Source organism: Manihot esculenta, chromosome 3, assembly GCF_001659605.2.
Source record: "Manihot esculenta cultivar AM560-2 chromosome 3, M.esculenta_v8, whole genome shotgun sequence".
Lineage (NCBI taxonomy): Eukaryota > Viridiplantae > Streptophyta > Magnoliopsida > Malpighiales > Euphorbiaceae > Manihot > Manihot esculenta.
Genome location: NC_035163.2, coordinates 23,290,146 through 23,315,337, shown reverse-complemented (window position 1 = coordinate 23,315,337; position 25,192 = coordinate 23,290,146). Strand labels below are relative to the sequence as shown.

General features: G+C 28.4%; 4 protein-coding genes across 7 annotated transcripts; 1 reads left to right on the top strand and 3 right to left on the bottom strand.

Moving 5' to 3' along the window:
• Positions 1-1,445: 1,445 nt before the first annotated feature.
• LOC110611441 (probable ubiquitin-conjugating enzyme E2 26) lies at positions 1,446-8,288 on the bottom strand. Of its 4 annotated transcripts, none has more exons than XM_021751788.2 (8): positions 8,071-8,287; positions 7,899-7,980; positions 5,246-5,380; positions 4,199-5,161; positions 4,032-4,095; positions 2,974-3,113; positions 2,579-2,890; positions 1,446-2,299 (listed from the first exon to the last, which is right to left on the bottom strand). In XM_021751788.2, exons 1-8 carry the CDS (start codon positions 8,106-8,108, stop codon positions 1,985-1,987), a joined length of 2,049 nt encoding a protein of 682 aa, XP_021607480.1. In that variant the 5' UTR covers positions 8,109-8,287; the 3' UTR covers positions 1,446-1,984. The 4 variants fall into 4 exon arrangements, with proteins under 4 accessions (XP_021607480.1, XP_021607481.1, XP_043810947.1 ...); XM_021751789.2 differs by having other exon boundaries at positions 5,246-5,407; positions 8,071-8,085; XM_043955012.1 differs by having other exon boundaries at positions 7,899-8,288.
• An 8,837-nt stretch (positions 8,289-17,125) lies between these two features.
• LOC110610524 (metallothionein-like protein type 3) lies at positions 17,126-17,929 on the top strand. Its single transcript, XM_021750483.2, has 3 exons — positions 17,126-17,283; positions 17,462-17,509; positions 17,645-17,929. Exons 1-3 carry the CDS (start codon positions 17,234-17,236, stop codon positions 17,748-17,750), a joined length of 204 nt encoding a protein of 67 aa, XP_021606175.1. The 5' UTR covers positions 17,126-17,233; the 3' UTR covers positions 17,751-17,929.
• Positions 17,930-19,311: 1,382 nt separating this feature from the next.
• Positions 19,312-19,695, bottom strand: LOC122723337 (cytochrome c oxidase copper chaperone 2-like). Its single transcript, XM_043955328.1, has one exon. The coding sequence runs from the start codon at positions 19,693-19,695 to the stop codon at positions 19,453-19,455; it is 243 nt and encodes an 80-aa protein (XP_043811263.1). The 3' UTR covers positions 19,312-19,452.
• LOC110611098 lies at positions 19,312-23,564 on the bottom strand. The gene is made up of 2 exons (XM_021751223.2): positions 21,434-23,564; positions 19,312-19,731 (listed from the first exon to the last, which is right to left on the bottom strand). The coding sequence occupies exon 1, from the start codon at positions 23,052-23,054 to the stop codon at positions 22,620-22,622; it is 435 nt and encodes a 144-aa protein (XP_021606915.1). The 5' UTR covers positions 23,055-23,564; the 3' UTR covers positions 19,312-19,731; positions 21,434-22,619.
• Positions 23,565-25,192: the final 1,628 nt, after the last annotated feature.

The window sequence follows — 25,192 nt, the reverse complement described above, 5'->3', positions numbered from 1 at the left end:
TTAGTTTTCATATGAAATTTTTTCATAATTTTTTACATTTTGATGATTGCTTCTCAGTCAATAGACAAATATTGGGATGAGACCTTTCGTTGATGTGGAAGAGTCATGTGTTAGTTTATGGGATTAGCTTTTTTTCAAATTTTATTGATTCGGTTGTTTTGAAAGGCAATGTTCAATGGAGGTTTACTTGTTATTATGAGTTTCCGGAATTGCAACGACGACGTTAATCTTAGAACCTTATTCGAGTTTTATCTCGGAGAAACTATCTTATGTGGCTTTGTTCGGGAGATTTTAATAATTTATGCTCGGGAGAGATGAGAAAGAATGATGAATATATTTGCTAAATTATTTTATGTAGGGGTGTAGACAAACACTTGAGGAGTATGTTTGCCAAACTATCTTATGCATGGGTTTGATTTTAAATGATTATAAATTTTTGTTAGACTCTAAAACTGATAGTTCTGTTAAATGAGTTTGTCGTAACGCTACTCTAACTGTTCATATTTTGGCTAGAGAATTTATTAGGTATAATCGTCCTTCTGTTTAGAATGATATCTTTCTTTATTTCATGAAATTTTATTAATATAAATAGTTTTTCTTAAAAAAAAAAGAAAGTAAAGGAGTATATAGTTAATGGAATTTACTAATAAAATTTGGGTTATAATAATAATATTATTATTATTATTATTAAGTCTTGAATGTTTTGAAAATTTATTAATTTATTTCTATAGTTTTTGAACCCCGTTAAAAAATCTCTTGTTATTTTGAAACACAATTATTTAATCTTTTTATTATATATAGATAAATTTCATTACATATTCGATAAATATCATAAATGTTTTTCTAAATTTAGTTTTTTCCATATAAATTATTATATTTCAAAATAGTAAACCGTCTTTTAATTAATTCAAAAAATATAAAACAGACTAATTAATTTTCTAAAACTCAGAAAAATAAAAGTAATTCTCCCCCTGTTTGATATGATTTATTTAAAAAAAATTCAAATAAATTTCCAATAAAACTATGCATAGATTTCATTTTCTTTGAAAATAAAAATTTTATAATATAAATTGAAAAATAAATAAAATTTTCTTTTTCAAATAAAAAAGTTAATATAAATAAAATGAAATGAGTTGAATTTCTCCAAAAAAAATTATTTTAAATAAGGGATATCGCTTCCCATTACAGATGACAATAAATTCTCTAAGCTATGAACGCTACTTTCGCCAATGATTGTGGTGTTAGTGCAGCAATGGGGAGCGTGCAACAATTGACCCATAAGAAATTAGGAAGATCAACAGGTTTGTTACACAAGAAAAGGGCAGAAAGGTATAACTAGATTAACGGCCTTCAACAGGTAAAGAGTTTGATACAAAATCAGCGATTGACAAGATTGCAACAATAAAACTTAGGATCAGCATAGTTTTATGGTACACTTGTTGAAATGGGCCAAAAAAAAAGCCATTAATTCAATTGCACCAGTTTACAAGTGAACATGAGACAGAGCAGCTCAAAGAAGCAAAAGACCTTTCGTTTTCTCCCCTATCTTGCAATGAAAAATACTAAAACAGTAGACATTAACTTTGGCAATACAAGATGAGAATTTACAAGCCCTTGAGCTTTTCTTCACTAAATTTTGCTACCAGTCTTTGCTGAAAAGGCCGAAACTGGAAGAAGCAAGCTAGCATTTTCAGAGTAAAATACACCCAAGACATGGCGCTATTTCAGAGATGCAACTAAGATAATCAGATAATATTATATAAGAAAACCATCTATGATCTTGATCCATATCTACACCTCTGTACAATTTCACGAGTATATATCCTAAGCATCTTATAGAAACAAAGATATAATTCTCCATAATTGAATTTCAAAACTTTCAATATGAAATTTTGAGGAGTATATATCCTATACTTCATGTGAGGGATGTTAAGATGCTTTCGCATCAATCCTCAAAATCGACTACTAATCGCCAACTCATTCGTTATCCAGAGATCAGGAACTCTTTCAATGCAGCCTTGGGAAAATTACCCAATTTATTATTCCCCACTTTTGCCAAATTTTGAAACTTGTCAGTGTTCTTGACTCCAATTAGTGAAAACTCTTTCAGAAGCAGTTCAATGCACCCAGGTAAAGAATCCTTGAAACTCTTTGAGCAGCTCTTGTCACCTTCATCAACATCCTGAACTCCACCCTTGACCAGACACCCCACCTGAGCACCATCCATGTATGCTTTACATGCCACTAGAATGTCATTAGCATATTTGTGGAAATGGCCCAAAACAAAGTCCTCAAAATGCTGCATTCATCCATAATTTTGAATTATTAGGTTTTGAATCTAGAAAAAGAAAAGCTTCAAGCCCATCAAGCTATAATTTCCTACAGTGCACAAATTCACATAACAGATAACAAATACAGAAAATTGCAGCAAGAAGGATGTTCTTCCTGAAACTAGTATAAAATAATAAAATGATAATTTAAGCTGGTGAGGTGGATGCATTCTTCATATTTCCAGTCATATTAAACCCATAATAACAATGGCTAATGGCAACAGCAAGAATGAATGGTTAAAACATACCTTTGGTGGCCGCCTCATTGTATACACCATTGTCCTCAGTGATAACATAAAGGTGTTCTCATTATACTGCTGAGATTGTATTTCACCATTTCTTGAGCCGCTCATGTATTCATATCCAGGCTCATTAAAAAAAGGCTTCTGGTTCAATATGAGAGCTTGTATGGAGACTAGAACTTGTAGTACAGTAGACACACCAGGAAGCCACCTCTCATTCACTTTACCATGCCAGGTGCCGAGAAGGCTGAGGCATACCTTTCCACAACTGTATAAGTTTGGATTGAGTCGAAGACCGCCAGAATGATAGTAGACAAGCTACCACAGATGATTGCCAAATTATGAGACAAAGATTTAGAACAGAAGATGCAAACACTATCTACACAACTTCAATCACTTACCGGTGGTACACTGGGATAACTACTAGGGAAGAAAACATCAAAGAAGAAGAGACCATCGTGGTAGGGAGTACCCTCGGCTCCAATAATTACTGCCCTCAATAGGTCCATCCTCGATTCATAAACCCTAACATATATGGTATCTGTTGACATAATAACAATTTGACCCAAAAAGATCAATAATGATATAGAAGTAAAACAGAACTTCCATGGGGAAAAAAGGTACTTCTGCACCATGTGAACAATGTTTTTACTCCATTTATTTACTTTTTTAAGGTTGTATACTGCAAAAAGTAAGGAGCTTATAGAGGCCACCAAAGTCATTGCATCTACTTAGTTACACAGTCATCTTAGGAGGCATACATACACTTATTAAATGCATAAATACAACTACATGTTATCATTCGAACAAATGCAAGACAAAGTAAAATGTATTGAATAATTTATGGGTAAAAAGTTATTAAACAAATTACTTCATAATAAGTTTAAAGAATCTTCTCTCATCAAAATGACATGAGAGCGCTAGCAAGCAAAAGTTGAATGATGTCATCCCAAAAAAAAAAAGCTTTCTTTTCACCTGAAAGAAATAAATAATGGGAAAAACCTATCCTATAACTGGCAGCTATTTGGCATTTCCATAACATTTGAAAAGTCCAGAATAGTAATAACAAATGAATGATGAATCAAGACTCAAGAGGGGAATCTTTGTAGGTATCACTTGTAAAATTAGTTTAAACATTAACATAGAACTAGTTTTCTTTGTTCTTCTGTTACTACAAATGGTTTCATTTCTTTCATTGGTATATTTTATGCGTCCCACCTGCGTAGCTCTTTCGAACCTGAACTAGAAACATCAAAAATCCAAAAAGGGAAAAAATCCTATTCCATAGGAAGCCAACTGGAGAAACCGGCATGTAAATATCCTTAAGGAGATTCCCATGTTCAGATTCCTAGATGGTTTTAACATGGTTTACTGATTTCAACGGAAATCATTCACATGCACTTGTGATCAGTGTATTCATAAGAAAACAATCAATTAGAAAGGAGAACTTAAAACTTACCAGGCAAATCATTCTCCAGGATTCTCCATTCCTCCTGAATTCTCTTGGACCAGTTCTTGGGTGGCTGGAAAAAAAAAAGATCAAAAGACAAAAAATAAAATTACTCAGAAATAGAAGACCAGGAAGTATAAAAGAAGAAATATATTGCATCTGCTAAAACTAGCTACCTGGTTAGTTGAATAACCTTTGGAAGTATAGTGATGATCTGAATGATCTTCAACAGTATCAAACTTCTTAAAAAGTTGGTATTTCCTTAGAATATCATCTTTATTTACATCTGTGGGAGTTCTGGTTACACCTTCAGGGAGAATATGTGCAGCATGAAACGGATCGTAGCAATCTGAGTAACTTGTATAGTTAGTGTAGGAAGACATGAATGGAGATTCGAACCAAGACATAGAGGTTCCGATTACAGAAGGGTGATTTAATGACATAGAGGGACCTATTACAGAAGGGTGACTTAATCCATATGTATTTGCAGGGAAAGTTGGAAAATTGAGATTATTTAAATTGAATGAAGTATAATGTCCGAGTTCTGGCGGCTCAATACTTGTCACATTGTGCAATTGGGTTACAGAACCATAATTAGTTGAACCACTCGAAGTGAGTGTCATCTTTTTCCTCTGGAGACTTGTGGGATTCATAGAGGTCCCTCCATGTTGTGAAGCACTTAATTGCTTCATACTATGAACACTTTTCAGAAGTGACCAAGATGAGGATGTGTCTGCTCCAGAAGCCTGACTTGCAGAATCCACTGTAATTTGGAAACCTGAATTACTAACTGAAGCTGGATTCTTGCTAACGTCAGCAGGTTGTGATGATCCTGAACCCTGAATATGCAAATGCTTTTTATTTTTCAGATGCGTAGAAGCATTTTCATCAAGAGTACGAGTTGTCTTATGAGAAGAACCCAGCAACCAAAGAACTGGTGCCTCCACACCAGGAGGAAAATCCACATTATCAAAGTGGGCTTGTAGTGCATACTCATCAAATTCCATGTAGTCATCAGAAGTGAAATCCATATAATCATTGTCATACAAATCGGAACTAACACCATCTATGATGCTAGTTTTATATGATTCTGGAGCAGAGCTTTTGAAAGGACAGATAAGATGATTGGCCAAAGTGTCCTTGAAAACAAGGAAAACATTAAATGAAAAAAAGTAAAGCACAAAGAACATGTAACAAGGAGACTACATGCATTTATATTTTACCTTAGCTTGATTGTGAACTTCAGAAATATCTTCTATGGCTATCCCTTTATTCTTTGAGTCAACTTTCTCATCAAGGATCATGACATCAGGAGACTCTTCGTCATTGTCAACATTGATAACTTCATGAAGTAAAACCTAAAGGAAATTTTTTTTAATTTACATCTGGTTAACAAAAAGAAATCAGCAAACAAGGGAAAGTTTGTAAAATTACACGTAAGGGGTAATGCTTAAAATCTATGGCCAATGCACTAATTAGGATTTATAGAGTTTTGATTCCCCTAATTAAGATAGGAATAGAACTCTATAAAATAAGAAGACAACATTTACTAAAACAGGAATAAACTAATCCCGACTACAAAAAGATTTAAAACATAGCTTCCTAAATAAAGAAAAAGGACATTTAAAACTAATTTAGAATTAATTAGTAAAGCTAAACAGGAAGTCTAAATAACATAAGAATGTATAGGAGATAAATCCAGGTCAAATAAGTAAAAGAAGCTGCTGCCCCATGCGTTGAGCATGCTCTAGGGCATGCCGAGTGCCTGGCAACACACTCTAGGGCGTGTTGGAGGCAGAAGCTGCAGTCTGCCTTGCACACACCCTGGCACATGCTGGTTGTCTTCTTCAGCACTGTTTTTCTGCACTTTGGTTCCTCTCTCCCTTAAATGCTTAACTTGTTGCTGGTCCTACCTCTCCATAAATTTCTCACTTAATTCCTCCACATCAGAATTAGGCAGCAATCAATTAGGCACACAAGAAGTAATATACATATGTTTAGGCCTTGGGGAGAGAAGCCACACCTCAAGGGTGAAATGTTGCATCTATTTATTTGTAAACGTTTTCATTACAAGTTCTTCAAAGTCTGGATGAAGATAAGGTATAAGACGCTTTCAGCTGATCAGTGGGAGGAAAGAAGCAACTACCAGGGACCATTTTGACCTCAAAAAATCAAGTTACAGTGTCTCGCTTGATCTCCATCTAGCATTCTCCACCTCTCACTTTCTTTGCTTGTCTTCTTAGTTTTTTGTTCCACTTCTTCAATCCCTCTTAGCTGTCAAACACACACCCACCCTTCTATGACCACTTCGCCAACAAGTTTTTCCCTTTGTTAAATGATTTACTCCTTTGCCATATCAATCTTCTCCTGTTTCTATCTATTTTCCCTCTTTTTCTCTCACCTCTTTGTCAGAAATGTTTTGACAATAATACTCATGCATTAACAATTTAACCACATAAAACTCTCGCCTTGAACTTTAAAAAAAAATGACTAGAAGAATGTTTATATAGCAAATCCACATCAACCACAATGTGACAAACAACTTTTGCAGTAAAAAGGAGAGGGAGATTTTTGCAACATATGGTAAACAGTTTGAAAGATATTGTATGGTCAAACAGAGAAGACATGAAGGAGCATATGTATTGTAGTTGATTTGATGTGGTTGAGTAGGATGAAAAAAAAAAAGGTGAGAATGTCGACCAGTTGATGCTTGCACAGTAAAGCAGGGAAAAAGAACATTCATAATTGCGTGAAAATGAGATGGAGAAGGCTCAAACACAAGTTGTAAATAATATTGATAAGGCACTTGTTCTATGCTAGTTCAGAATAACTAAATCATCTTGAAAAACTTTCATTTAGATTTTTAACAGTCAGACATTAACATCTCTCTAAGGTAAGGGATTACAGAACATCCATTTACACCTCCTTAAATCATCTAGAAGATATAGGAATGTTTCACTTAGCTTTTAAATGGTCAACCATTAACACCTCTCTAAGCTAAAGTATCCCATTATTTGGATAACATTTACAAAAAGGTCGAAAACCTGTCAAACCATTTTCCACTACTTCAACCCTCATTATCTCAAGTCTATCACTCACCTTTTTCTCTTCATCAGTTTCAATATTCTCATTCTTGCTTGCTAGAACTTTTGCCATTTTATAATAGACACACACAAACTATTTTAATTACCCTTCAACATCTTTGGGTAAATAAAATGAGCATAAAACTTTCCTCACATCCATATCACAAGGATCCATGTCTGTTGCTTCTACATCAAATATCCTATTTGACATAACACCAGCATGTGCAACTATACAAATGCATTTATATTACCAAAACACATAAATACAAGGGAACACTGAATTATACCAACTTCTGGGACTATTTACATCAGCTGAGATTGAGGTAGCTCCAGCATGACACATGCATTAAAAACAAAGAACTAAATAACGTGATAACCCATACCTTTCACACTACTCAAACCCAAAAAAGAAAACATTTCAAATTGCAGCAACAGCTAACTATCAGTCATGAAATAATTTAAAAATACAAAAAAAAATGTAAAAAGCATAATCACCTAATAATTAAAATCAGAAGACTTCTACAATCAGCAAGACAATTGGACAGAGTCTTACTGCCCACTGAAGTAAACCCCAAAACACACATAAAATATTATTAAAATAATAGAAAGGTCAAAATTTAAAAAGAAAAATAAAAACATAGAAGCGATCAATAGAGAGTAGACAGTAACGGCAGATATTTCCATGAACAAAGCAACGATTACAGAAGAGAAAGATCGACCACTACTGGACTACAGAAAAGAGTTTTTTTTATTTTCCCTTTTCGTCCTTTGTGAGTATACTTCAGGGAAATACCTGTTTGAGTTTAGACTGTTTGCTGGTGTGAAAAACCGGAGGGGGGATTTCGATCACTTCGGGGTCCATCAGCAGCCGCTTCCTGCTTCCACAGACACAGAGAGTAGAGATCTCAAAGCAATGTTTAAGAAAGACAGAAACTGGACAAGAGAAGAGAGAGAAAGACAGAGACCTGGAATTCTGGGGAATGGCTAACGGCGGCGGCTGCATAAGATGGATCGGCTCTACAAAAGAGAGAGGGAAGCGGCTCGGCCAGCAGGCAGTGACTGAAGCTTAGCGGCTTGGGCGGTTTAAAAGAGGGGTTTGGCTTTGGGTTTGGCTTTGGGTTGTCTCCGTTTTAGAGAGAGAGAGAGAGAGAGAGAGAGAGAGAGAGTTGAATTTGGGAGTTTTAGCTTCGCGCGTTCTTAGTTAAGGGAGGTCTCATAGTCGTTACTTTAGATAGAATTCGAGTCCAACACGCCAAGGACTACTGGTCTTTTTTTATTATTCTTTTTTCCTTGCACTTCTTTATTTTACTAAAATACCCCAAACTTTCATCTATTTTATAAAATACAACCTTTTTCTTTTTCCAAAAAAAAAAAATCGAATTTTCTAACTTTCTTTTAATAATAGAAAGATTTAAACTTCGATATGTATTGTAGATTAAGAGATCTGCCCATCATTAACAACTATTTATTAATGATAAAAAAATATGATAGTGTTCTTAATTATGGGAAAAATATATATTGATAAAAAAAAAGCCATATAAATTTTCTAAAATATATTTACTGATTGCTTATTGTGATGCAGATGCAATTTGAAATAATAAATCATACTTCTCTTGAAATAAATATGTGGCGAAGGCTATTTGACTACACTGAGAATAAATAAATGAAAGTAAAAAAGTTTAAATTTGATATTTAAACAGTCAGACGAGGTGCCATGTGTAATCTTAACATGTATGCATAATTTATCTTCAGAGTAAAAAAAAAATATCAAATATATAATTTACTCATCACCTTTTTGAATGAGTCATTTCATAAGGTGATTAAGTCATTTCATACGTGAATATTACATCAAATTAAGTTATCTTATAATTAAAAATAAAATAGAAATATCCAATATTAAATTATTCATTATTTGATTTTTGAATAACTAAATAAAGTAAAATAACCTTTTATAAAATAAATAAAAAAGCGAATTACACATTTTATCTGCTTAATATAAAATATAAATAAATGAATTCCTTCGAAGTTTTAGCCTCACTTAATCTATTTAATTAAAATATCAGGTATTTATTTATTAAATAATTAATTTAACAATAAATAATAGTAATATTTTATGATTAAGGAGCGTTAGTTCATTGATTAAGGAGACATTGCTTATTGATTTTAGGGTACACAAGAATAAAAAGTAGGAAAAATAGTAATATTTTGCAATTTTAAAAATAAATTAGTATTTGACAACTCATATAAACAAAATATGACAAACATTTTCATTTAGAAATATTCATTGCTGATCGAGATTTGCATTTAATTTTATTTTTTTTCAATTATGTAAAATTTCATTAATTTCTCCCATAATATAAACTTATATTTAAAAAGTATTTTTATAATAATTTTTTTAAATAAAAATTAAAAATTAAAAAAAATAAAATTTAAAATATTTTAAATTTATTCAAATACACTCGTCATGAAATTAAGTCTATGAGGGTATGAATATTTTTGCACTTTTTATACAAATAAATGTTTTTTTCATTTATATTTTTATATAAATATTATATTTACATATTAAACGTCAACCCTCTATTTAAATATTTTAAAATTTTAAATATTAAAATTTATCTCAATTTAAAAAATTTATTATGGATTCGCAGATTCTACTTTTCAATTTTTAATTTTAATTTTAAGAAAAAATATATTATATTTTTTTTAACATTTTATTATCTCTATTAAAATATTTTATTAATTGATATTAAAAATTATTTGTTCAACACATTAATTAAAATTATAATTAATTACTATAAATTTATAATTTCTATATTATATATAAAAATTGAAAGATTATGTTTTGTTAATTACAAATTTATTGTTAATTAAAAATATATAATTTAATTATATTAATATTTTATTTAAATTTAAATTTATTAAAGAAATCATTTAACATTTAAATTATAGTCGATAAATTTTATTATAGAAGAATTTTCTTAATATGAAATTTTATCATAAGTTAAATTAATATTTTTTAAAAAATATAATTACAATTTATTGTTATTTAAATATTTTAAATTTAATTATTTAATTATATTATTAGTCTATTTAAACTTAAATTGATTGAAAATTTTTTTATTAAATTTTATTATAGAATAATTTTTTAACATTTAAATTCTATTTATTTAATTTATGGTAAGTTAAATTATATTTTTAAATAATGAATTAAACAAAAAAAATTCAAATAAAAATATAAAAATTAGTACTGAGAATCAAAATTTTATGATATATTAGATTTAGAAATAAAATAAAAATTATTTAATTAAATATTAATTTAACTGAATTATTATTAATAATAAATCATATTTTTATTATTTTTTATTTTATATATAATTTATATTATATATAAGAATGAAAGAATAGCAAATAATAAAATTATTTAAAATATTTCTAATTACATTTATTATAAATTACCTCTATTTTAATTGATTAAAAATAATAAATAATTTACTATTATTTATAAAATTTTATTTAATTAAGTTTTTTTAAATATCGTTGTAAAATATGATAACATCGATCCACTGTAATTTTTATAATTTATATAATTTTTATAATTTCTAAATTAAATTATATTAATTATATATTAAGATTATATCAATTCTATCATTATTTTTGTAGGTAATTACAATAAAAATAAATTTTTTATTAGCTATTAAAATTGATCTAATTAAAATTATATATTAAATTAATTATAGAGTTTATTTTAATTTAAATTTTTTAATCCTGTTTTTACTTAAATTATATTTTTATTATAATTCTAAATTAATTTCTACAAGAAATAATTGAAATATTAATTTAAAAAAGAAATAATAATTAACGTGATTGAATCTAAATTTTGATAAAATTAGAACAAAAATATTTTATTTTATAATATTTTAAGAAAAATGTACTTTTTAGTTAAAATTATAAGTATTTTATAAATTTTAACTAAGCTTATAGTTAATATAATATAATAATACTAATATTATATAAAAATTAAAATAATGTGTATAAGCTATGAAGATCTTATACTCTATAAGCAACGATCCTTTTACAGTGTATTTGGGTTTTGTTCGCAAACAATTTTGAATGTAGATAAAATTAATATTTTTAATTATTACTAAAATTACTGTCAAACATTAAAATAGTTATTATCAAACACGATTTTAGATTTAATAAAAAATAATAATAAAAAATAATTTTTTATGAAAGATTTATTATTAATTTTTTAGTATTGTGATTATTAATAATTTAATTTTTATATTTTTAAAAATTATATTTTTATAAATTTATTAAGACATTTTTATTTTTTTTTTATGTCAACGAAATAGTCTTTTCATTATTTTTTATGTTAAAAATAAATAAAAAAATAAAAAAAATTTAAATTTAATTTTATTCTCAAATAAAATTACTTATTTAGTCATTAAATATTATTATTATTAATAAAATAATTTTTATATTTTTAAAAATTTATTAAAATATATATTTTTTTTTAATTTATTAAAAGTGTATTTTTTTTTATTATGAAAATAGCCTCTCCTCATTAAAAAAGAAAAAGATGAAATGAAATGAAAATAAAAAAAAAAAGAAAAAAGAAGAAGAGGTTAAAAAAAAAAATAGGTATTTAAAAGAAAAAGAAAAAATGAGTAATTTAATTTTTTATTATATTTTTAATAATAAAAATAGATAGAATGATTGTTTTATTAATGGAGGAAAAAATTAAAAAAATAATAATAAATTTTAAAAATATAAAAATTAATTTATTAATAATAGTAATATTTAAAAATTAAATAATATTTTTTTATTATAATCAGCTTTAATGGAATTTGAATTTAAAACCACATAATTATTGAGACAACTTAAGTACCAATTTGATAAAGAAGAAATATTTGTCTGGATGTGATTGAATATACACAAATAAATTGATTTTTTATAAAAAAAAGTTAAATGAAATCATTCATGGTGAACAGATCTACCTGAGAATTTCCTCGATGAGGTGGATGCTTTGAAGAAATGAGACAGAATTGTAAGTGGTAAGGAAATCTTGGACGTGGCAAAGAATGGTTTATCAAAAAAATAGACATGTTTTTTCTTGATGCTGGATATTTGGATAGGCCCATTAGATTTTTAATATTTTAAACTGGGCCTTTTTCTTTGGGCCTATTAACTCCCTTTTAAAATATTTGGAGATCTTTAATTTGTTAAATTAATTATTATTTAAGTTCAAATTCTGTTATATTATATATTAATATAAAATAAGAGATATATATTTGATAATATAATAATAATATGATCATTGAAATTATAACACGTGTATACATTATAATAAATAGTCTATTCTATTTGATATAACTGAATAATGAAAGGTGATCCTAATATTTTTAACCACTCAAATACTCAGAATGAGCAAGCCGACCTCTTAAAAAATCAGAGTGAGATCTAATTGTCTATACGATAGGGTTAATAGACATGACACATATAATGAATAAGGCATAGGGATGATAGGCATGATACGTATAATGAATAAGACATAGGTCAAACAGCTCAATACTTATTAGCAGACTGTCCATCATTAATGAATCGTCTGATACACTTGTTACGACACGTTATTATCTAATTTGATGGAATGCCAGCCATAGATGTATCAATATGATCAGGGTATAAATAGCTCAGTTAATAAACAGATAGATTTTTACAACTCCATTAATACATAGTATACATAAATTCTTTTTCAAACCTCAATATTCACGAACCAAAAATACTCTCAACCATTTACTCAAATCTATTAATTTTCTTGTGAAATCAAACTCTTGTCCACGTATTATCATCTTCTAATTTAACCGGATCTCATATCATCAATATTATATTTATTATTAGGGTAAACTATAGTTTAGTCCCTCTAGTTTAATGAAATATTTACTTTAGTCCCTGTATTTTTAAAAACCTACAATTTAATCTTTCACATTTAAAAAAACTGCAAAATAGTCTATACCATCAAATTTTCAGTTAACCTCCCGTTTATTTTAATGAAAATGACTAAACTACCATTTAAATAAAAAAATCAAATCAAACACTATTCTTCACTTCCAAATCAGCTCATCCCACTACCTCCCCTCCCTAATCCTCTCATTTTTCTTCTCCTCATCCTTCTCCTTCTTCTTCTCTTCATCCTTCTTCTTCTTCTTCTTAGTTGCGGTTGCTCTCCTTCTGCTTCTTCTTCTCCTCTTCCCACTACCTCCCCTCCCCAACCCTCTCCTTCTTCTTCTCCTCATTCCAATCCTCAGCTTTCCTTAATTGACTACCCTTTAAGTAAAAAAACTCAACCAAACACTATTCACTCCATCCCACTACCTCCCCTCCCCAATCCTCTCCTTCTTTTTCTCCTCATCCTTCTCCTTCTTCTTCTTCTTCTTAGTTGCGACTACTCTCCTTCTTTTCTTCTCCTCATCCCATTGCCTCCCCTCCCCAATCCTCTCCTTCTTTTTCTCCTCATTCCAATCCTCACCCTTCCTTAATTGCCAATGGAGAATTTTTTATTCACCCTTCTCCAATTGCATGAAATCAAATACAAAAGAAGAAGAAGAAGGATGAGGAGAAAAGGAAGAAGAGGATCGGGAAGGAGAGGTAGTGAGATGGGCTGATTTGGAAGTGAAGAATAGTGTTTGATTTGATTTTTTTATTTAAAGGATAGTTTAGTCATTTTCATTAAAATAAACGGAAGGTTAACTGAAAATTTGACGATAGGGACTATTTTGCAGTTTTTTTAAATGTGAAAGATTAAATTGTAGGTTTTTAAAAACACATAGAATAAAGTAAACATTTCATTAAACTAGAGGGACTAAACTATAGTTTACCCTTATTATTATTATACAATTCTATTGCTTATCTTTCAAAATCTCAGTTTATTTTATAATAAATAAATAGGGAATAAAAAAGAATTTATAATTAAAAATTTATCTTTTACGTTTATACTTATTCAAATTGTAATTATAACATACACGAATATAAAATATTTCTTATTAGTTAAAAATTAAAATTTTTAGTGGTATAATTTTTCTATTTTTATCTATAATTATATAGTATATATTTTAAATCTATTATCTATAATACATTATACATATATATTTAATCTCGACAATCATTTTCAAATAGTGCTTATTATATTTTTCAAAAATTGTGTTTTCATTTAGAAGTTTTTCTTTTTATTTTATTAAAAATAAAAAACCCTCTTAAAATACCACCGATATAATTTGTAAAGAAACACTCACGATGTAAATCTGAGAGATTTCAGATTTTACCCTCCCTACCTCTATTTCAAAAAAAAAAGTCATAAATTTTCCATTTCAAAAAACAATTGTGAAGGATAATACTAGAAACATGTTCTTTCTTTTTTTTTTTTTTTTTTTTCAAAAATAGTAGGTTTTAATACAATTACTACCATATAAGGAAAGGCCTTTTTTTTCTTTTGAAAATAACACATGTGAAATTAATGGTAATATAATAAATATTATGCAATTTTTTATTATTTAAAATTTTAACACTATTTTTTTTATTCAATCGATCAAAACTCTATACTAGCAAGTAAAATTACGAGTTTTATTAGTTATAAATGATTAAAATTTAATAATCTAATAAAAATATATTAATTTATTTTTTTTTTTAAAAAGAAAATAAATAGCACAATTTAATTAAAAAAAATTAATGAATCCAATTTAATTTGCATATTTTTTTAAAAAATGATCTCAATTGAATTCCAAATCCAAGTAATATTTGCACACCTCTAATTTGGAAATGCAAAGGAAAGAAGAGCAAGTGGAGAGGGAAAGAGGAGGACAAGCAAAGATATCTAAAAGATTCCCACTTGTATAATCTGGATAAAAATATTGCAAGGCTAAAGGCTGTACTTTATTGACATGAAAAACAACATTGGCTATTTGAACAAGCAATTGTTAAATGCCAGTCCCTAGCTTTTTGTTTCTTCTTTATATCACATCACCTCATCAAAACTTCTCTAAGAATTAATTCTTCTTATTAGGAAAAAAGAAAAGAAAAGAATGAATTCTTTTTCTTGAACTTGCTTTTCTATCCATAAAGATAGCTCTCATATCAAATTTGGTTCCTACTGTAGCCTCATATAACTTATTTTTATAAAGTTTGTTACTATTAGAATATATTCTATGAAAAAGACTAATATTAAAGATAATCTTCAAGTTTAAATTTTGAGTATAGAGCACTTTTAAAAATTTGAGAGAAAGCGTTTTGTCTCTTAATGAATTTATCCGGCGTGAATCTGAATTAATCGAACATCATATGATTTAGAAAAAATTTATAATGATAAAAGTTTATCTTCAAGTTTAAATTTTAAGCATGGAGCACTTTTAAAAATTTGAGAGAAAGTGTTTTGTCTCTTAATAAATTTATCCGGTGTGAATATGAAGTAGTCAACATCATATGATTTAGAAAAAATCTATAATGATAAAAGTTTATCTTTAAATTTAAATTTTAAGTATGGATCGCTTTTAAAAATTTGGAAGAAAGCGTTTTGTCTCTTAATAAATTTATCCGGCATGAATCTGAATTAATCGAACACCATATGATTTAGAAAAAATTTATAATAATAAAAGTAGACCTATTTGTTAGTTTAGTTGTTTTTGAGTAGGAAATAGAAATATTAATTATTATTTAAAAATAAAAAAGACTTAATACGAAAATGTTTCTATAAAAAATATCTTTTAAATAAAGAAAAATAAAAAGTTAACTATTTAATAAATAAGAAAAAATATTTATATTTTTTATTTTATCTAAAATTCCAAAGATGGAGAGATATATCTAATCTTAAGAAATTATTGTCAAATAGAATCTTATTCAACTGTTGGGTAGTCAAATCTAATTAAATTAAGGGAACCTATGCCTATTTAGATATTTGCATGATATGGTGTGATTTATATTTATACCACCAAAATGGCAAAATTAATTTATTTTGAAAAATGGTATAAAAAATATTTTGTTTTAATATAATAAATATCCCTCCACAAAACATTATTTGAAAAAATTAATTTTTGTACATTATTTGAAATAAGGAAAAAATTTAATATTTAATTAGCCTATGTTAAAAAAAAACAACTAACTATTGATCCTGTTATTTTAAGTAATGAATTAGGTAATCTCTTTATTTCCTTTCATTTATTTTTTAATTTTTTAAATATTTTTTTAGTATAAAATATTCAGTATTTAAAATTTATTAATTCAATTAATTTAAATTTATGTATATTACGTAATTTTGTAATGATATTTTACCTATTTTTAAATATAATAAAAGTTTGATTTTAATTGGATATTGATTTACTAATATATATTTTTTATATAAAAAATTAAGTAATTAATTTTATTAAAATATCGGACTAAATAATAATATTCGCTTAAAATGGAAATGTATATAATTGAAACAAACTTGTTCCTCATAAAAAACTAATTAGATTAATGATATTTTGAAAAATAAAAATAATTTAGCTTTAAATTATGTAAGAACAAAATTTATTTAATATAATATATAAAAAATATTTGTTGCTAGATATAAATAAATTTATAAAATATATTAATAAAAATTATTTAAATTCATTATTTGAGATTGTATTATACTACACATAAAAATTCATGTTTCAAGTCAATTATAATTGAAACAAAATTTATATTTCTAAATTATTTGAACCAATCAACCAAAAATGAATTAATAAAATCCTCTTGAATAAACCAATAAGGATATTAGAAGCAGTTTCTTGGATTGTTCAAAGAATAAAAACAATTTCTTAGAAAAGAGAAATGAAATAGACATGAGAGGAGGATAGAGGGCCAAGCACCTCCATTATCAAGATTCCCTTCGGACTCTTCCTCGAGAGGCGTGTGCTTCTCTCATGCTTACGTGGGCCCCCACCCACCCATCTCCTCATGGACCCCACTTTCCTCCCCTCCCCTCACAGTCCATGATCTCCTCCTCCTCTATAAATTCATGCACGAGTCTCGTTCAATGCTACAGCCATTCGCATCAACAACTCTACAATCCTCCAGATTTCCAAGTTTCAGAGCTTCTTTCTACGTTAATCCACCGCCATGTCCAGCACCTGCGGAAACTGCGACTGCGCTGACAAGAGCCAGTGCGTGTAAGTATCAAATTTTCATTATAATTGATGTTATGTTAGGGTTAGCTATCTGATCAAATCTGTGAGTTATTTCAAAATCTGGTTTCTGTGAGGCCTGTTATTGCATTTCTTGAAAGATTTCTTCAGTGTCTGCAACTTCTATGCTGATTATTGATGTTATGCACTTTGATATTTGCAGGAAGAAGGGCAGCAGCTACACCGCTGACATCGTTGAGACTGAGAAGAGGTATCCAATTTCATCCAATATTTTACTTGGATTATAATATATTATTCAAGACTTGCGAGTTGAAACTCCATGCTATATTTCGTCGAGACTCTGAGATCTTACACAGAACTGATGGAATGTTTGATTTTCTTGCAGCTTTGTCTCCACTGTTGTGATGGAGGTTCCTGCTGCTGCCGAGAACGATGGCAAGTGCAAGTGTGGTGCTAACTGCACCTGCACTACCTGCACTTGTGGTCACTGAACTCTTTAACATATAGTGTGATGGAGTTGCTAATAACGTAATTTAGCTAAATAATGTGTGTGTTATGTTGTAATACTTGTGGCTATGGAGTGATGTGTTTCTTTCCATGGTTGTGTTTGTTTACAGGCCATATCTAATATGGCCTTGTGTGGCTCAATTAATGAATTGCTATTAGTATACATCTGTTTTAATCATCTTTTCCATTTCAATAGTTTTGTTTTCTATCTGTTCTGATTCTCATGTTCGACAACAACTTTTTAAGGGAGTATTTAATTAGTATCAAAACACTCCGTTATAGCACTTATTCTACTAATACAACTAGTTTTGCTGAACACAACTTAATTAAATCCAAACAGCCACAAGTAGTGCTACTCACGGGCCGACCACAGTTTGTTTGTGGTGTAACCCACCCGGGCTGCAAAAGGATGGATAGGGTCGGGTCGGGTCGGCTATTCAAAGTATGGAACTAGTCATACATGCGTCTGGCATATATGATATGCCCATTAACCTTTGTTTTTAATCCAGTTTCGCAAATTGAAGTTGAAACAACAAAATGGTTTGCACCAGCAAGCGAAGTAGATTGAAAAATAGTCCCTGTAAAAGCAAAAATTTATTCTAACTCTATGTATATTCTACCTACCAGTAAAGCAACAATCAATACAGCAAATCACGCCTAAATTTATCAAGTGTAAAACAGCACGATACCCACGATTTCCAGAATGCTGCACACGAAATAGGAAGGAACGGTCTCCAGCCCTGCGCAAATGAGACAAAAAAAATTTACTACTTTATTCTGAAAATTTATTAATTAATCACTTAATTTTAAAAAATATATTAAAATATGACTTATCAATTTTAAAGGTTAAATATTCTATTCTTATATTTCAAAAAAAAAAATATTCCATTCCTATAATTTAAAAAAGTTATTAATTAATTTTTCAGTTTTATAAAAAAATTTATTAATTAATGATTTCATATTAAAAATATTTTAAATTTTTTTATAATATTAACGATTAAAATAAAACTAATTAATAAATTTTTTAAAATATAAAAAATATTTTAATAAATTTTTAAAAATTTAAAAATTAACTAATAAAATTCATTAAAAAACTAATATAAATTTTATAATTCTACATAAACCAAATAGTAATTTCCTCCTAAAACAAAGTAAAATCGCCTGCAAATATCGTGGTTGAAGAACTAAAATACAGTTCACCAATCACAAAACCCAGGTTGTCAAATAAATAAAAGAAACCCTGGGCCCAAACACCAATTCATTTGTGTTCGCTAACTAGCAAGCGATGACTACAACAGCCCTACACTTGCAATTCCTGCGTTGCGCCAGTAAACCGCAGGCCCAAGTCTTTCAACCAAAAAAATAACTATTTAACATGAAGGAATACATCAGAAAATCATCACCCACAAAAGGATAAGGCACAAAATTGAGGTTGCATCCATGTAAATCGAGTCTATTTGAATTGTTAAGCCTGCCTCATAATTTCAACAAAAGGCACGAGTGTGGTTTTTTTTTTTTTAAGAAGAAAAATTAAAAGGAGCAAGGTGAAATAAAATCCGTAAGAAAAGCTGCCTTTTCTTGTTTTATTCCTTAAATATTGTGTATGTAATTCCAAAAGCAAGTATCCTATGCCCCAAAATAGTATCAAACTATCAATATATCAACACTCAACCATCTGAATCAACTTCAAACATTAAAACCCTCAGCTCGAAGGCACAGACGATGAGCCTCGATCCACTTTGCACAAGCAGTTTCACCATGCTCCACAATGCATTCATCTCTCAGCTTCTTGGTTTCAGGGCAGGCACAGCATATCTTCTTTTTTGGCTTTGATTCTGTTACAGATGTTGTCATTGCTGAACCCTTATTTTGCTCTGATCCTGGCAGAGCTAAGGTAGAGGAAGCATTTTGCAAAGGCAGCCCACCCATTGTTACAGTCTAAAAAATATTACTGAAAGAGGGGAACTGGAGAAAAATAAAGGATGAACATAAGATTTAAAGCAAATAATTATAATAGACAAACAACACGATGAACACACGTACATCAATACGCAAATAAACAAAAGCCTTTTTCATTTCCGGGACAGGACAACACATCATCCCTGACAATGTATTCCAATTTTATTTTCTGTTCCTTGTGTTCTAGACTTAAAAGACTATTTCTGCTGTATGACATCTAATAAATCAACTAGACAAGAGCATTTGAATAGATCTCAATTCTCAACTCTGGCCAGAATAGGAATAAAAAAGCTGCTAACCTCTTATTACAAAATTATTCTACAAGAACCACACATCAAATGCAGCTCACAAAACAAAAAATTTCAGCCATGTTTGGCCCATTAACCAACTACATCAACATAAAAAGTAATGCAAATTGTCTTATCTGCCAATAATTCCATATGAAACAAAAAGGAAAAAAAAAAAAAAAAAAAGAGATTCCAAAGTAACCTGCATATCTTAAAATAAAATACATGGACTTATATGATAAAATCAGATGGAAGATTGATCTGAGTGCCTCTGTATGTCTAATGATCACTGGTTAAAAAACAAGGGGCAACCACCCCTGAAAAATGTATCTTTCAAAATTAATAAAGCATGTCGAGTCAAACTTAAGTGAATTTCTAAACTACTTTCGGATTCAATATAACTAAGCTTTGATATTTACAAAGAGAATAAAAAACCATTAATCAACCTTTTACCAATTAATTTCACAACCAGAAGTAAAGAGTGGAGACAACTAACAAGTTTAGAAATACAAAATTCATTCCAACTTAAAGAGTTACTACCTCTGCAAAGAATGAGCTAAGACAAGTAAACCCAAAACTTTGAATATTTTATTTACCTCTAGCAAAATCTAATTAGCCATGCCCAAAGCAATCTATAGCAAAGAAAGCATGTCAAGTATTTCTAAAATCTTATTTTCCTTTCCCTCTTTCACAATCTGCACTTCATCTTTCCAATTTGCAACACTCATTCGTATGTTCACAGCAACTAATTGTCATTTTCAAATTTGACGGGAACTTTAAGATTATTCCACAAAAGTGCAACTAAAAATAATGAAACTAGAGAAAACAAAAACAAAAAATAAAAAATAAATCGACCCATACATACAACACTGACGCTAATAATTGCTGTGGAGAAGTAACAACTATGAACAAGTAAACAGAAATTGGAAATCAAACAGCTTAGCTATTTCATCGAACAACAGGATATCGAGTTAGCAGCGACAATAATATTAATAATCGGTATTTGGAAGAACTCACCGTTGGAAATTTTCTTTCTGCAATAGAAGTAGGGACAGGGATAGGAATTTAGAGGCGCAGGTGGGTAAGGCTTACGTGGTGATTGAATGTATATGAGCGAAGAATAAATGTAAAAAAGAGATCATAAGAGAAATAGGTCTGCGTGGTTCATTGAGAACCATAAGGTTGTATAGAAGAAGTGAAAAGAAGGGATTTTTCAAAGGAACGACTTTGTGAATAATCTCTAAAAACTCAATAAACTCTAGTTGAATCTTCAATAAGGCAGTAGTAAAATTCAAAATAACACATAGAAAGTTCCATTTCAAAAAAAAAAAAAAAAAAAAAAAGAGCAATCCCTCAAGAAGCAAAATCTTCCATTGCGAAAATAAACATGAATATAAGAAACCCTAGGTCTAGATACCCACCTGATTGAAAGAGGAGAGGCGAGAGACTGGAAGGCGAAGTTTTGTCGGTGATTTTGGAGCGGGCTATGCGTCTACGAAGATCAAAGACACGTTCTCTGCAGATTCTCGAAGAAGAAAAGACACGTTCTGAAGAAGAAAAAAGTGGTTTGTGCCTTAAGTGGCCTACAAAACGATATCGTTTACACCTTTTTTGTATTGTGTTAATTAAAAAATCTCCCCCGATATTTAAAAAAAAAAAAAAATTTAAAATCTGTGACGAATTTTACTTTATTTTAAAAAGCAAAGGTAAGTTGTCTACCATTCAAATCTTTTTCAATTTCATAATTTATTACCCACAGTTTGATCCAAGCCTTTTCCAACGGAGTTTTCACTTTGAAAACAAGAGACTACAGCAATATCACAAATATGGGAAAGCCTTTATTTTCAGAAAAAACCTTTAAAAAAAAAAAAATCTTTCCTCTATTGCAAGTGAGATCCTTATTTATATTTTGATTTTTATTTTATTATTATCCCTCTCTTTTGGGTAGTGAAATGTATTGAATATATTCAAACTATAGCAAAATCATCAAATGGGAAAAGTTATTTATCATCAACAATTCTGGAGTTTACTAGTTTAATTACACTATTCTTTCATGGCATAAATTGTTTGATTTGGTTGATTAACTATTTCATTAAAGCACATTGAAAATGTCACAATAGAAAATTTTAGAATTTTTTTATGACAAATAAAAAGAGATTTTCTATATCAAATAGGATTGGAGCTACATTATCCCAGATTCAGATAATTAATAGTCTGAGGAAAGAAAATTCTTTTGAACTTCTGCAATTCCTGTCATCATCAAATGTACACGAACAGGATCAATTTAGTGGGGAAGTTCAGAAGTTGATGATATTAGCTAAACATCAAATTAAGTATCCAAATGAAAGCAAATAAGCCATGAGCAGATCCCATCTCCACTGTTCATAGAACTCAAGCATTTCAAGCTCTCCTAAACAAGATTTCATAGTTGCCACCAATTGTTCTTTAGCTTCAGATTCACTCTGCAATCTGCACCAGAAAACCAAAGATCCCTCCTGTGAAACCCAGCTCTACACCAATTCCAGCTGAAATTTATTCAATAGAAGCCCCAGGATCGTGATCAAGTTCAGTAAGGCCTTTCAATGACACAATGATTCTGTGATATAGCTAATCATACTTCTCTCTCCATGAGTAAACAAGAAAGAAAACCCATGAAAGAGCCAATGCAATATCACCCACAACTTGTCTTGGCAAATCATGAGCTAGATCTTCAAGCTTCCACTCAAAGTAAATTCTCCAGAAAGCAACTGAAACATGAATCACAACACAACCCTTTGCAAAAAAGCTTTGGAATTCTCTATCCTTGACAAATGCCACCATAAATAACAGGAAACCAATGGCAAATAACAGCAACCCAGAAAAGGAATCAGATGTTTGGATCAAGAGTTGGTCATGGGGTGTTGATCCTTTTAGTTTAGAAGCTACCTCAATGCCATGACCAAACACAGAGACCTCGTTTGTGTAAAATATCATGAGAGTTCCACAGGTTAGAGCTATCAAAGAATGAAGCATGCATATAAGGAAAAACCCAGATGAGCCCATTTGATCAAGATAGCTGAAAGAGAAATAGGAACCCAATTGATAAAACCCTTAACCTGCTTGTTTCTAATGTGTGATCACAAAGAGAAAGGAGATCACCGATCAAAATCCTGACCCAGGATTCTTACAGCAAACCAGAACGAAAACCCATTAAAAAGATCTATGCAAATGACTGTAACATAGCTTTAAATCAAAAATAGAATTCATCAAACACGAAAATCCCACACAAACGATTCAAATTTCGATTTATAGCCGACAACAAGAGCCCACTGTTCCAGCGATGAGAGCTCTAAATTAAGCTCTAACCTCAAGTTTAGCCAAACCCAGTTGCAGAGAAGGATCAATGGAAAAAATCCTTCGGACTCAAAACCCCACAATCACAGCTGCTGAGCTGAAGACCAATGAAAATGAAACAAATGAATCAGAACTGGGCGATTTGGTTAGCTAAAAGAGACTAAGGAATGAAAACGGATAGCTGTGGTGTTTGGAAATGTTTTTTGTTCAAGGTAAAAATTTTACTTCTCCCTGTGCCATGAGATCTCAATTTAAAAATATATATTAAAATATTTTTTAATATTTTAAAAATTTATTAATTAATTTTTTAAATTTTTAAAAAACTTATTAATTAACTGACAGAAATATTTTAATTTTTTATAATATTTAACGATAACAATTATTAGTAAAATTAATTATTAAAATTTTTAAAATATTAAAAATATTTTAATATATTTTTTAAATTGAGATATCAATTAATAAATTTTTTAATATTAATTTTTTTTAATTTTTAATAATTAATATTTTTTAAAAATTATTATTTAATTTTTATGATATGAGAAAATTAATTAATTAATTTTTTAATTTTAAAAAATATATTAAAATATTTTGATATTTTAAAAAATTAATTTTTTATTAATTTTATTATTAAATATTTTACTATTTAATTTTTATAATTTTAAAAAATTTATCAATTAATTCTTTAAATTTTTATAAAATTTATTAATTAATTTCTCTTAGAAATATTTTAAATTTTTTTATAATATTTCATGATTAAAATTAATTAATAAATTTTTTAAAATATAAAAAATATTTTAATATATTTTTTAAAATCGAGATCGATTAGTAATTTTTTAATATTTTTATTAAATATATATTTATTTTAAATATATTATATAATTTTTATTTACTTTTTATTTTTTCTAAATTATTATATAATGTTTTTTAGATTATAATCATGATTATTATAATTTTATTTTATTTTAAAAATATTTTTAATATTTAAATAAATTTAATATATTTAAAATAAATATAATTTAGAATTTAATAAAAAATTATATTTCTTAATAGACGTAAAAAAAGTAAAGTGAGAGAGAACATATAAAATGGAGGAAAAGTATATACAGTATATTATAAATAAAAATAATAAAATATATTATTTAATAATTTTATTCAAAAAGAAATTAAATAATTAGTATTGTGTTTTATCTTTTAAATATTAAAATTTATAAATTGAATATTTGAAATCAATATTTTAATTATGAATTTAAAAATAAAAGTAATCATATTTAATTATTATACTTTTGTAGAATTTTATAAATTATACTGAAGATATTAACTCTTTAAAAAATTAAAACTATACTTTGAACATTAAATAAATAAAATATTTGATTTAAATAAAAAATGCAATACCAATATATAAACAATGCATACTACAAAAGATAGATACTGTTTGATTATCAAATTCTCTTGATTGTAAAAATTTCAAAAATAATAATAATAAATTTTAATTATAACATTAATTTCAATCTCACAAATTAATTCCCACTTTTTTAAAATCATGACAATTTAATCCTCCTGATTTAATTTTTGGACAAAGAACTTTTCATATAGATTCAAAGGTAGCTGCATAGAATTTAATAATTTTTTTTTTTTTTTGAAGTCAAGAATTTAATAATTTTTAAATGCTAACATTAATAAATAAAAAGATACGTTGGGAATGAAGGTGTCAAAATTATTTAAATTTAAAAATGTTAAATATTTATTTTATTATTTATCGATAGACACTCCAAACTGAACCATCACCCATCCACAAAATGCCATTCTTTTTTCCTGCTTCATTTGCTAACCAATTTAGTTATCGTGGG